This window comes from Ananas comosus, linkage group 20 (genome assembly GCF_001540865.1).
Source record: "Ananas comosus cultivar F153 linkage group 20, ASM154086v1, whole genome shotgun sequence".
NCBI classification, from domain to species: domain Eukaryota; kingdom Viridiplantae; phylum Streptophyta; class Magnoliopsida; order Poales; family Bromeliaceae; genus Ananas; species Ananas comosus.
The window spans coordinates 5,963,906-5,976,800 of record NC_033640.1 but is presented as its reverse complement, the minus strand read 5'-3'; the positions used below and the strand labels follow the sequence as shown (position 1 = coordinate 5,976,800).

Genomic DNA, 12,895 nt, shown 5'->3' with positions numbered 1-12,895 from the left:
GAAATTAGGCTCGCTCGAGCTCGGCTCGAATTAATTTCAATCCAAGCTTGAGCTTAAATTTAGGCTCGAAATTAATTTCAAGTCGAATTTGAGCCGAGGTAAGCTCGCTCGAGCTCGGCTTGTTTCCACCCCTATGTATAGGGAGTCCACGTGACAGATTTTTTTAATTTATGCTCTATAGGCGTATGACCCGCCTGTCAGTTTTTCATACTCCTTTTCTTCCATTGGACCCCCAGTTCCTTTTCTCACCGTTGGACCAATTTGCTTCGTTTGTTGCCGCTACCATTGAACTAGTTCCTTTTCTCATCGTTGAACCAATTCGCTTCGTTTGTTTTCACTTGGTTCGTAGCGTGCCCCCTTGAGACAGAAAATTGGTCCGGTAAATCCCGCACATTCTTTCCTCCTCGATGTTTTTGTTACCGCCACTTTGTTCCTATCTATTGCCAACTTTCTTGACAAAAAAATGGATCCGATGCATTATAGCTTTAGGTCCCTTGCCGCTTCGATTTTGCGATCCCTTTACCTCTTCGATTTTGTGTCTTGTTAATTACGAAAGGTTATTCTATGCCTTTTTTCCTCTCTATAAATGCTTATATATTGAAACAACTATCGTCTTTTACTGTGCTGCCACGGTAATATAGTCCTCTAAGAAGACCTTCGATTCCACCTCTGAAACGGTTCCTCTGATTCCACTAATCCTGTTGGTTTTTCATCTGATTCTTCTTGGCTGCAATCGTTTTTTTTTATTTAAGTGGTTTGTCTACTTTGAGTTATCTATCGTGTGTATTAAAAGTAATCTTGATCTTTTTTTTACTCACGAATCTATTAGCTTCAACGATTGTTCTGCAACCATTGGACTCTGAATTTGTAAATCCTCCTGTGCGCGAAAAAGAATTGAAGAATTGGTATATACAAATATATTGACAATTCTTTTATTTAACGTTGTATAAAAAAATAACCGACCGTCCCTAAAGTAAGTGGCAAAGGGCTTGGTGGTTGGTACCCGAGACTCAAATTCGAATCCTAGTTGATTCACATTTCCAACTAAATTTATTTCTAAATAAAATAAACGAAGCGGGTAGGTAATGTGCTACCTATCTCTCCCAAAAAAAAAAAAAAACTTTGTATAAAAAAATACTACGCATAATAACCGCCCACCGAAAACCCTATCTCCTCGAGCAACCGCATCCGCTCGAGAGTGGGGGCGAAAGTGGGAAACACTCCCCGCCTCCACTCGCCCCTTCCTTCTCTCAACCCCGATAACATCTCTCTCCCTCCTCTCTCTTCGCGAGCACTTCCGAACGCTCCCTCGCTCACTGCCGTTGAATCCGAGGCACAATCTCGGATTCATCTCCTCCCCGAAGCAGGTAATTGTTGTTGTTCGTTCGATCGATCGATCTGTGCTAAAAAAAATGATATAAAAATTTGTTTTCGAGTAATCTGGAGCTTTCCTCTTTAGAATGTTGGTACAAGTTAGTTGTTGGAGTTACTATTATTTTCTACTATTTTCTTTCGATCTATCTAATGACGAGCATTATGCTAACTTGTTTAGTTACTCCCAGAATTTTACAGAAAAAGAGACATTTTGTTTTTTTAAAAATATTTCTAATCCTTTTAAGATAACTCTTGCTACTTTTTATGGGGACAAGAACGAGCAGTTAACTTATTATGCTGTAACTAGCTAAGAACCCGCGCGATGCGGCAGGAAGATAGTCATTATGATGAGTATGAGAGATAGCGGGAGATGTATGCTAGCAAAAGGAAGGAACTTAACGGTCATCTCTGGTCAATTGTCACTTATTCCCTTGTAAAAATGTATAAGATGGAATGCATATTATTTGTTTGTTTTTAATATATGCTCGTTCTTATAAATATCTTATTATTAGACATCTTTTGGTATTAAATTAGTGCACAAGTGAACAAGAGAGGTCTTTGTTTAAGCCCAAGCATCAATTGATTTTGAACACATATTTAATCAATTTTTTCCCCCCGTATTTACACTTTAAAGCTTGGCTTATTTTTAATTTTCCTAAAAATTTTAGCTTCTGTCATAGTCAGTCTCTAGATCTTCTCTTTTCTATACAAGAAACTCCACAGAACCGTCAAACTTATAAAGTTCATATATTTGTATAGAAATATTTGATGTTGGCTGTTCTATAGAATCTCTCTTTGAGCTTAGTTCTGCAGAAACGGGCACAAATTATTTGCTCTAATATGTAGGATTTAGTTCACATCTGTTGTGTTCGAATCTGTACCTGAAATGTCGAATACTATTATGTCAATTGGAAACTGGACTTAAATGATGTTTTGGATTGCCCGGCCCCCTCTCGGGAAAGGCGGGGGGAGGGAGATGGGCCTACCTATCCTGATACGACCCCATAAAGGGAGCAGTTGATAGGTTCCATATGCCTATGTAGTTGATTGAGTCTATAGCCTTTTTCAACTTGCATTGAACAAGCTGTGAAAATTGGTCTTAGGATCTAAATATTTATTTTAGTTTGACGATAATCAGGTTGACGAACTTTTGGGTCCATCAGCACTCCTGGCTAGAAACCATATTTCCTAATTTCTTGAGTTAAAATTTATTTGGAAGGATTTCTGAGTTAGTTTTACGGTTAGTCTAGCCATATAATCCTGCTTTGTTGCATATTGGGAACTGATGCTTCTTTTTATGTTGTTCATTTTAACTTTTTTATTTCTGGTTTATGGGTGCTCTTGAAACTGCCTATATTTCATTAGCACTTAGTTTGTTAATTTGTTTAGTTTCTTGGGCGCAGTCATGGCGGGACTAGCAGCAGAAGGAACACAATTTGATGCTCGTCAATATGATGCCAAAATGAATGAGCTGTATTACTTCTTACATTGCTTCTATTTTAGTGGTCAATAATGTTTTTATGAAAGTTAAAAATTCCCTTTTTCCTTGACAATTGTAGGCTGTCAGGTGATAGTCAGGAATTCTTCACGTCATATGATGAGGTTCACGAGAGTTTTGATGATATGGGGCTTCAAGAAAATCTCCTGAGAGGCATTTACGCTTACGGTAGAACCATAAATAACCAGTATCTTTCTAAAATCACAATTGTATGTTCCCACAAGGACTTATGCACGACTATAAATATGCATATATTCCTTAGGTTTTGAGAAACCTTCTGCGATTCAGCAAAGGGGAATTGTTCCGTTCTGCAAGGGACTTGATGTTATTCAGCAAGCACAGTCAGGAACTGGAAAGACGGCGACTTTCTGTTCTGGGATTCTACAACAGCTTGATTATGGCTTGGTTGAATGTCAAGCTTTGGTTTTAGCTCCGACTAGAGAGCTGGCTCAGCAGATTGAAAAGGTCATGCGAGCGCTTGGAGACTACTTAGGTGTGAAAGTTCATGCCTGTGTGGGAGGAACCAGTGTTCGTGAGGATCAGCGGATTCTGTCAAGTGGAGTCCATGTTGTTGTTGGTACACCTGGTCGTGTTTTTGACATGCTACGGAGGCAATCCCTTCGTCCTGATCATATTAGGATGTTTGTGCTGGATGAGGCTGATGAGATGCTTTCACGTGGTTTCAAGGACCAGGTACTTTTTTTCTAAATTTGTTTTGATTTTTTTATGATGTGCTTACTTTTGTTTGCATAGTGGTACGATTGTCTTGTTTTTGGTTTGTTATATTAGGGTATTGACGTTTTAAGATATACTCCCGCTGTTAATTTTTGATTGTTGATTTTCAATCTTCTTACAAAGATTTAGTGCATGGTTTATAAACCGCGTATGGAGACATAGTGTCATCAGTAATGTTTTACTCATTTCTGTCAGTAATGTTTTACGAAGTTTTACTTATTTCTAAACTGTAATGACACAGTTTAGTGTTTAGTAATGCTGTATAACACTAAGGGCTTGTTTGGTTCAAGGGTGGAATTGGAATGGATAATGGAATGGGAATGAATTAGAATGGTAATTGAAATGTCCCACTCCCCCAAGACGTTTGGTTCATTTGTGGATTGGAAATTGGAATGAGTTATTCCCATTCCATTGTTTGGTTCATACAAATTAAAAAATTATAGGATACCATAATACTAATTTAACTCTCAAATATAATTAAAAAAACAGTGGACATGGAAAAGTAAATGGAAATTACATAACCACACGCACTTCACAACAAGGTCACAAAAATCTACCAACAAAAGCACGATCTTTTCGATTTCCATTAACAATTCACACTGTAATCAAACGGATCCACCACTCGAAACCCTCCTAGAAACCCTAATCGCACCAAGAACTAAGTAGATCGGAGACGAATCTACAAGCAATGGTGAGTAAAGATCCAATCGGATCGGGCCTCACCTCGTCGCCACGCCGCTGCACCAACTCGCCGTGCCGCCCCGTCTCGCTGTCGTGCTGCCGAGTCTCGCCGCCCGCCGCCCTACGCCGCCGCCGTGCCGCGTTCGCGGCGCCACTAGGGTTAGGGATAGGGTTTTGAGAGGGGTGAGAGGGGTGAGGGATAGGGTTTTTTTTTTTTTTTTTGTTTGATGAGAGGGGTGAGAGATTGTATACAGAGAGGGGTCTCATGGGCTTCGGGAATGAAATCTCAATCCGGGCTTGGAGTCCGGAATCAAGTTGAATGCTGATGGGCCATTCCCATTCCAGTCCGGAATAGGAATCCCAAACCAATTCCTGCGAACCAAACAAAATTAATCGGATTTGATCAAACCGATTCCCATTCCATATCCAAAATGGATGAACCAAACAAGCCCTAAATATAATGTTAGGATATCATTCAAATGTGAGTTCTTTTCCATATACACTTTTTTCTTGTATTTTTTGTATTCTTTTCTCTGGCCAATGCCAATTCTCATTTTTGTAGCTAACTTTTCCTAAGAATGTAGACTTTATCTTTCATGGTGGAAAAGCAATAATGTTTATGGGTTTAATTTCTTAGTTTCTGATAAGTCTATTGACGATTGACGCACCTTTTTGCGTTAATTGCACCACTAGTTCCGTAACTTGTAGCCGAGTTCAGCCTAGGTCTTCAAACATTTTAAGTTTAATATTAAACGCCCTAAACTTTTGGAAGTATTAAAATTTTGTCTTTGTCCTCATTTTGCTGTTGGAAAAAAAAATGGAAAATGCCATCCAGACATCATGTTTGGGTGTAAATCTTACACCACACCATCTTATGGATGGGGTTTCTCCACCAGTGACATCGATGTGAGTGATGGAGAAGCCATGGATGGGCAGGGTGTAAGATTTACACTCTTTTTGAGGTGTATTGGTAGCATTGCTCAAAATTATTACCCGGAGCCCATGCATCTTGACATATGTGCATCACGTATCCAGTGAGTTGCACCATTTTTTTCACTTAGAATTGGACAGTAATATTGGTAGTAAGATAGAGATGGAAGGCCAATAAATTCATGGTGCATGGAAGTATAAATTTATCAGTTGCTGGTAATAATTTTTTATTTGTGGTGCATGGAATTATGGATGCATCAGGTGCTGGTAATAAAATTTTTTAAGGCGAGGACTGTAGTGAAGTTCTTTCAAAAGTTTGAGGTGTCAGAATTGTAGCTAAAACGTTCAAGGATCCAAGTAAAACTTGACTGAATATTCAGGGACTAATACTGCAATTTAACCCATCTTGTTTTACTTGAACATTGTCATTGTTCAGGGGAGGATGGAATTTTTGTTGTTCTATTACCAATTTAGCTTTGTAAGTTAAGATTGTGATAAAGCATCTATGAGTCTAGTTGTTGTAACGAACTGTATTGATATAAAATTTTCCCTGAATAGTTTTGATAGTACCACTTATGAATTATCTGGATTACTAACAGTTTCCAACTTATCAGTTGAAGTCAAGTCTCATGGACTTCTTTGATCAGACCTGCCTATGAGATGTAGGAAATAGTATAATAGGGTGACTATTGACTAGACATAAAGTGAATTCCAATCCATCTTGTTCTCCTTGAATATTGTCGTTGTTTAGGAAAGCATGGAATTTTAGTTGTTCTGTCACCATTTTAGCTTTGTAAGGTTAAGATTGGGATAAAGCATCTATAAGTCTAGTTGTGATAAGGAACTGTTTTGATTTAAAAAATTCCCCTAAGATTATTAACAATACCACTTGTGGATAATGTGGATTGTTATTAGTCCCAACTTGTCAGCTGAAAGCCAAGTCTGGTGGGGTAACTTTTTTGCTGGACCGATCTATCAGATGTAGGAAAGAGTATAGTAGGGTGACTAGATATGAAGTGAATAACCTGTGTTCAGAAGAGACTGAACGGGTAACAATAAAGTATTGAATGTAAGAAATACAACTTATAATTGTAGGATTATAGATGTCTTCTGAATTAGGATGCATTTGAAGATTAGATATAGGTTGCAGATATTTGAGAAAAGGGTGAGTGGATTTAATTTGTACACTTAGGGCTCGTTTGGCTAGGCTCTAAAATGGTATATAGTCTAATTATACCATCGAATATTTTTTCTATTATTATTACATTTTTTTTTATCCATTTGGTTGTTCAGATGGGTCTAAAGTGGGCCCATAAACCATGGTGTAGTGAAATTATAAGATAAAAAATACAATTTTTGACTACTCCACTCCAACTCAAAAAAAAAGAAAATAATAAACTCCATTCATTGGGACATGAGGCCCTCTTCTATTTCTAAAAATTAAAAAAACCTTCTCTCCATCTATCTTCTTCCTCTTTTCCACTTCTTCCTCTCTCTATAAACAAAAATGGCAACAGATCCTCCGGCGAAGACGACGGCGGCGAGTACAATAGCAGGGGAAGGTATATTTCGCATCCTGTGATGGTGCGTTCCCACAAGCGGAGCAGCCATAGGAGCTGCCCCCCGTGGCCTCACCCTTGGTAGGGGTGCTCCCCTTGTGTGGTACCTTCCCCTTCTCTTCTCTTGTGTGGCTGCTTTAGGCCCACCACGTTCCACGCCGCCTACTCAAATTGAACTAACTAATTTTGTTTAGTAATACTTTTTGATTTTTTATTAGTTTTGTTTACTACTTTATGTTTATTTTGATTTTTTTTGGTTAATTTTTATTACTAATAAAATGAAGTGTATATATTTTGATTAGTAATTTGATCTCCATTTGTTAATATTTGTTTAGTAATTTTGATTACTAATATTTTGATTGGAAAAAAAAGTCTAAATGTAGTTCAATTTGCTTAGCTTAGTTAGTAAATTTGATCTCTATTTGTTTGACAAATATTTTTGCTAGTAATTCTATCTAATTTGACAAAATTACTGTAAAATTCTATAGTTGGCATCCCAACAGAGATAAAATAAAGTATGGAATCCCTACAGGATTCCATAGGATCCGTAAATTCATTCTGCTCAATACCACAGGAAATAAAACTCAAATGGAATTTTTTAACTAGCTATCCAAGCTGGGCGGGCCTATTTGGGTAGATAGTGTGAAACTACATAGCCCTCTTTTTGTAGTTCTTACTTGTTTGAAATCAGGGATTCCACATAATCGTGTACGAAACTATACTCCATTTTATGGTTGTTTCGATGTAAATTGTTGAATTCCACAGGAATCCTATCAAATTTGGAAAACTAGGTGAGCTTATGCATATTTGTCCACTTTGTGCTTTTCTTTTTATGTTTTGGATTTGGATCATTATTTATAAGAATTATTAAATATTAGCAAGTAATAGAAGCTATTTATCAAGTAAAAGGACTATTTCATTCAAAATTGTAGATTGAAGTCGAAGGGAGAAGAGAAAGAAAGGACTATTGGGTACGGCCGTTAGGTGGTCGCACTGGGACTCCCTTGTTGCCACCCTAGGCCCTGCTGTCTCCCATGGTGGGGGCAGTGGGGGGATGAGTGGAGCCACATAGGGGCTCCCGTTACAAGGTGGTAGCTTCTATGGCTACTCCTATTGGGGTGCCCCATGACAGAAAGGTTCCTCGTGCCCCCTTAGGGCGGCAACACGTGCCCTAGAGATAGAGATGGGGTGAGAGGAGGGATAGGAAAAGTACCTTCCATTGCTGCTACCGTTGCCGCTGTCATCTTAGCTGGAGGATTCATTGCCTTGGAAAGAGGAAGAAGTGGAAGAGAGGAAGAATATAGATGGAGAAGGGTTTTTCAGTTTCTATGAATAGAAAGGAGAGAGGGCCTCACGTCTCGAAGAATGAAGTCTAAATTTTTGCCACTTGAAGTAGAGTGTTTAAAAACTATATATATATATATATATATATATATATATATATATATATATATATATATATATATATACTTTTATCTTATAGTTTCACTATATCATGGTTTATACGCTTGTTTTGAGTCCATTCAAACAACCACATAGTAAAAAAACGATCCCATGGTGTAATTAGACTATACCTTCTTTTAGAGCCCCTGCAAAGAGCTTAGTGTTAGGAGAATAGGTGATTAATGTGATTTGTACGTATGATGATGCTAGCAAAGAGAAGTATTGCAAACCTCTATGACATGATTCAAGGGATACCTGTTCAAGAAGGTCTTTATTTGATGAAGATTCGAGATATATAGGGATAAGCTTAGAAATTTGAGACTTTCTCGGAGGATTTATGATTTTCGTCTTTAAAATAAAGTTACGGATACTATCTGAAAGTTTGTTATGTTAATCATGTGACGATTATCGAGACTTGTTTTAGAAGTGCCTTTTGCTTGATTGCTCCTAGAAGTATTTTTGTTGCTAGTTTAATTGACTTGCAGCTTGATGCAGTTAGAGCAGATAGTGATACAGGAAGTGTGCGGTTTTGCAACAGAGACATGGTGTATATGATATTTATAAAATAAACAAAAGAAAAAGAGAAAAACTATAGTGATCTTACATCATGTCGTTGAGTATGAAAAGGCTTTAGGAAATTACTTCCGAAGATAATTAACCAAGGGGGCTAGCGAGAAGTTTGCTTATGCTGATTTGTTTTTTTTCTTTTTTTTGGAGAATATATGCTAACTGCATCGTGAATTGAGATGAGCATGTTTGATGTGGCCTGGCTTGTGAAACTAGCAAGAAGTTTGTTTATGCTGATTCGTTTTTTTTTTTTTTTTTTTTTTTTTTTTTTTGAGAATATATGCTAACTGCATTCATGAATTGAGATAGTGTTTGATGTGGCCTGGCTTGTGAAACAACTTGCCTGGTCCTTGAAACAGTACCTAGATATTTGATAAACAAAATGTTTGGGGCTTCTGTTGAGGCGTGAAGTTGTAATAAGCTTCTAGTTCTTGAAAACCCAGCCTTTATGAATTTTGTACATTTTATGCATTAGAATTTACTGGGGGGATTTTAGTATAGGTGCTTGTTCAAATGGTCTACTCAAGCTGTGCTGTTGGATAAGCTCTACCCAAGCTAAACAAGCTCCAAAAGGATCCGGTACTATGGAAATATGATGGTAAAACAACGCCACTGATGTGGTAGTTGAACCAAAGAGAACATTATAGGAAGTTGTAGTATTCTAAAATGGTAAATTGCACCTTTGTCCCTCAACTTTCTCATGTCTTGTTTTAGTCCTCGGAAGCTTACTCATGCACCTGTTTCATTATAGCTCTTCCAATCAACTCATGTTAGCTCTTCTACCAAATGCCTATCATTTGCCATGCATGATGCACTTGTGATACATTTTTGCGTCAGAATGCCATAACTGCCACACAGTAGGTCGAGATGCTGAGTAAGGAAATTCTATGAATATCATAGATAATGAATTTTGAGAACAGGGGAAGGATGAATAAAGAGAGGTTAACGAGAAATATTTTGTTAACCCTGCAAGCCTTGCAATTCTTTCGACTAAGAATCCATCAGGAACATTAAAAACCAACAATCATCATCTCCTGTAAATAATGGTAATAATATTCAATTTTTGTTGAACTAAAATTTGAGCTTGTCTTAACTCGCAACAATTCCATCATTTTGGACTATCCATATATTTGAATATCTATTTAAGCTCTTAAAATTCTCTTACAATCTAAACAGTTCTTGTCAAATCTCAACGGATCCATTGTTTTTGAATTTAGTTATGAAGCTCCAACCAATTTAATACATTAATTAGCAGTTCAGCGCATCAAAATTTCATGAGACCTGCTAACAAAAGTAGTGGGGAAGAAGGACTTGGATGTGGCATTTGTACGAGCTTACGGTGTTAGAATGCTTGAAATTTTATGGTCGATAAGCCAAAGCGAACTTTTATGGACAATAAAGGCAGTTTACCCGTGGTAGAAAAATGCCAGTTACTATTTGTAATCTAATGATCTCACCACTGCTTGGAGTGTCCATAACCATGGTTAACTACGAAACAATAACAAAGTGATTTTTTTGGTTGTGACTCGAGAGTCATCAGTTTTCACTGACAATGAATATAGTCATCTTTCTCGTCCACTATAAGTCAGCAGAACTGTGTTTATGTCTGCCTATTGTAAAAATTTCTGGAGTTCATATTTGACTTCATAGTTGAACTATGCTAAGGTGCAGTTTCAGATGAAGACCTACTATATCTAATTGCAGCTTTTTTTCGCTAACATGCTGCAGATATCTTGGGTTCTTTGTAGTTTTCAGCTTTGATTGTGTTTCTTTTATCGGGGGTTGTCCTTTAATATCCTAAACCCGGACTATTCCACCGCAGATCTACGACATCTTCCAGCTTCTCCCTCCTAAAATCCAGGTCGGGGTCTTCTCTGCAACAATGCCGCCCGAGGCCCTGGAGATCACGCGTAAGTTCATGAACAAGCCCGTGAGGATCCTTGTCAAGCGCGATGAGCTGACCCTTGAGGGCATCAAGCAGTTCTATGTCAATGTCGAAAAAGAAGAATGGAAATTGGAGACCCTCTGCGACCTCTATGAAACCCTGGCCATCACCCAGAGTGTCATATTCGTAAATACCCGTCGCAAGGTTGACTGGCTCACTGACAAAATGAGAAGTAGGGATCATACTGTTTCTGCCACTCACGGAGACATGGACCAGAATACGAGAGATATCATCATGCGTGAATTCCGATCGGGCTCTTCGCGCGTTCTTATTACCACCGATCTTCTTGCTCGAGGTATTGATGTGCAGCAGGTCTCGCTCGTCATAAATTATGACTTGCCCACGCAGCCTGAGAACTATCTTCACCGGATTGGGCGTAGCGGGCGGTTTGGGAGAAAGGGGGTTGCAATAAATTTCGTCACTCAGGATGATGAGAGGATGCTGTTCGATATCCAGAGGTTTTATAATGCTGTGATTGAGGAGCTGCCATCCAATGTTGCCGACCTGCTCTGATTGTCTTACCTGTAGAAGGGAATATATGATATGTAATGTGGGATTTTGCAATTTCTTGCTTTCTTTTTTTTTTTTCTTTTTTTCTTGTGTGTGTGTTTTTTTTTTAATATTTGTTCGGACACCCCAAAATCTCATCTGTGAAACTTGATCTTTGTAGGACTTGCTTTAGCTTTCTCGTTGTTTAATCTTTGGTTCAGTATATGTGGTCTATATTTTCTGCTTGATTGTGTTGCGGCAATTTTGTTCAGGTTTTATCTTATGTTTTTAAGTTTTGGAAAGGTTTCTTTCAAAGCAGCAAACTCAATTGTTTGAAGGGCAATGCTATTGATTCTTGCCTCGTCAATAGTTACACATAAGGAGAATAATAAAGATCCTTGTTTGTTCTTGTATCTTCCTCAATATTATTATTAGGGGTAATTGCTTATATATACCTGAAAATTTTTTCACTTTCCGATTTACAAGAGAAGTCTAATATTGAAAATACTTTTTCTTCGTTCCAACTTATTTCTAATATATTCCTAGAATTAAAATTTGTTAATTAATTCTGTTATCTCTGTAAAATTATTATTTTATCTTTTCAAATATACTCTTCTATCATCACTAATTTTTTTTTTTTGTCCTTAAAGTCGGGGGTATAAAAAATATTTTGATTTTTGGTCTTTTCTAATATACCTCTCTACTGTCACCAATATTTTTTAGGCCAATTTGCATAAAAAATCCACTTATTTTGGGCTTTTGCAAAATCGGGCCATCTTTTTGGCTTTTGCAGATTCGGTCCGTTTTTTCAGCAAACTGACCAAAATACCCTTATACCTTTTTCTCTTTCCTCTTTCTCTCTCCTCTTTTTTTCTCTCGTTCTTTTTTCTTTTTCTTCCCAGAGAGCGGCGAAGATGGAGCGGAGGTGCCCTTATACCTTTTTCTTTTCATTTTTTTCTCTCGTTCTTTTTTTTCTTTCTTTTCCCAGAGAGCGGCGAAGACAGAGCGGCGTCGCCGCCGGCGCCCCCACCTTCCTCGCCTCCGATCCCCCTAAGGTCGGGCTGTGACTTTTTTTATTTGCATTTTCTGTTTATTTTCTTCCTCTGACTCTCTCTTCCAAGATTTCGAGCCTGAACGGCGTCCTCTTCCGCTTCTTCCCGTGCTCCTGGGTGGCGCGTCTCTCCTTCCCTCCTTCTCTGCTGCCCCGACGACGACTGCATCTTCGCCGACACCACGCCGACACCGTGGAGATGTCACTGCGGGACGGCTGCAGCCTCGGAGTGGGGGGAGGATTTTTAGCTGGCATCGTCAGCCACACCGTGGTATGAAATAGAGGCGTGACAAAAAAAAAAAATAAAAAAAAAAGATCAAAAATTAATATAAAAAAAGATATGAAGTGAAATTGGTATCGATAGCTACAAAAAAATACAAGTTGCTAGTTAGAGATTTAAACTGCCAGCTTTAAAATAAAAATTACACATTTTTAAATGAAGAATTACACTCTTGAAAGATATTATATACTGTTTTCTCTCTTTATTAGCACTCTTTCAGATATAAACTGCACCCACTAAAATAAAAATTACACTCTTAAATGAAAGTTGCACTGTTTCTCTCTTTGTTGCACGCGTTTCTTCTCTTGTTGCATCATTTCTCCTCTTGTTACACTGTTTTGTT

General features: G+C 38.0%; 1 protein-coding gene across 2 annotated transcripts; it reads left to right on the top strand.

Moving 5' to 3' along the window:
- LOC109725770 (eukaryotic initiation factor 4A-3-like) lies at nucleotides 1,193-11,463 on the top strand. Of its 2 annotated transcripts, none has more exons than XM_020255115.1 (5): nucleotides 1,193-1,367; nucleotides 2,764-2,847; nucleotides 2,934-3,040; nucleotides 3,135-3,565; nucleotides 10,610-11,463. In XM_020255115.1, the coding sequence occupies exons 2-5, from the start codon at nucleotides 2,780-2,782 to the stop codon at nucleotides 11,243-11,245; spliced, it is 1,242 nt and encodes a 413-aa protein (XP_020110704.1). In that variant the 5' UTR covers nucleotides 1,193-1,367; nucleotides 2,764-2,779; the 3' UTR covers nucleotides 11,246-11,463. The 2 variants fall into 2 exon arrangements, with proteins under 2 accessions (XP_020110704.1, XP_020110703.1); XM_020255114.1 differs by having other exon boundaries at nucleotides 1,194-1,367; nucleotides 2,778-2,847.

Excerpts from the sequence above, each read along its gene's own strand:
- LOC109725770 (XM_020255115.1), top strand. The coding sequence starts at position 2,780 with ATGGCGGGACTAGCAGCAGAAGGAACACAATTTGATGCTCGTCAATAT. Across the intron at positions 2,848-2,933 it reads GATGCCAAAATGAATGAGCT|GCTGTCAGGTGATAGTCAGG; the intron begins GTATTACTTCTT and ends TGACAATTGTAG. Across the intron at positions 3,041-3,134 it reads GAGAGGCATTTACGCTTACG|GTTTTGAGAAACCTTCTGCG; the intron begins GTAGAACCATAA and ends TATATTCCTTAG.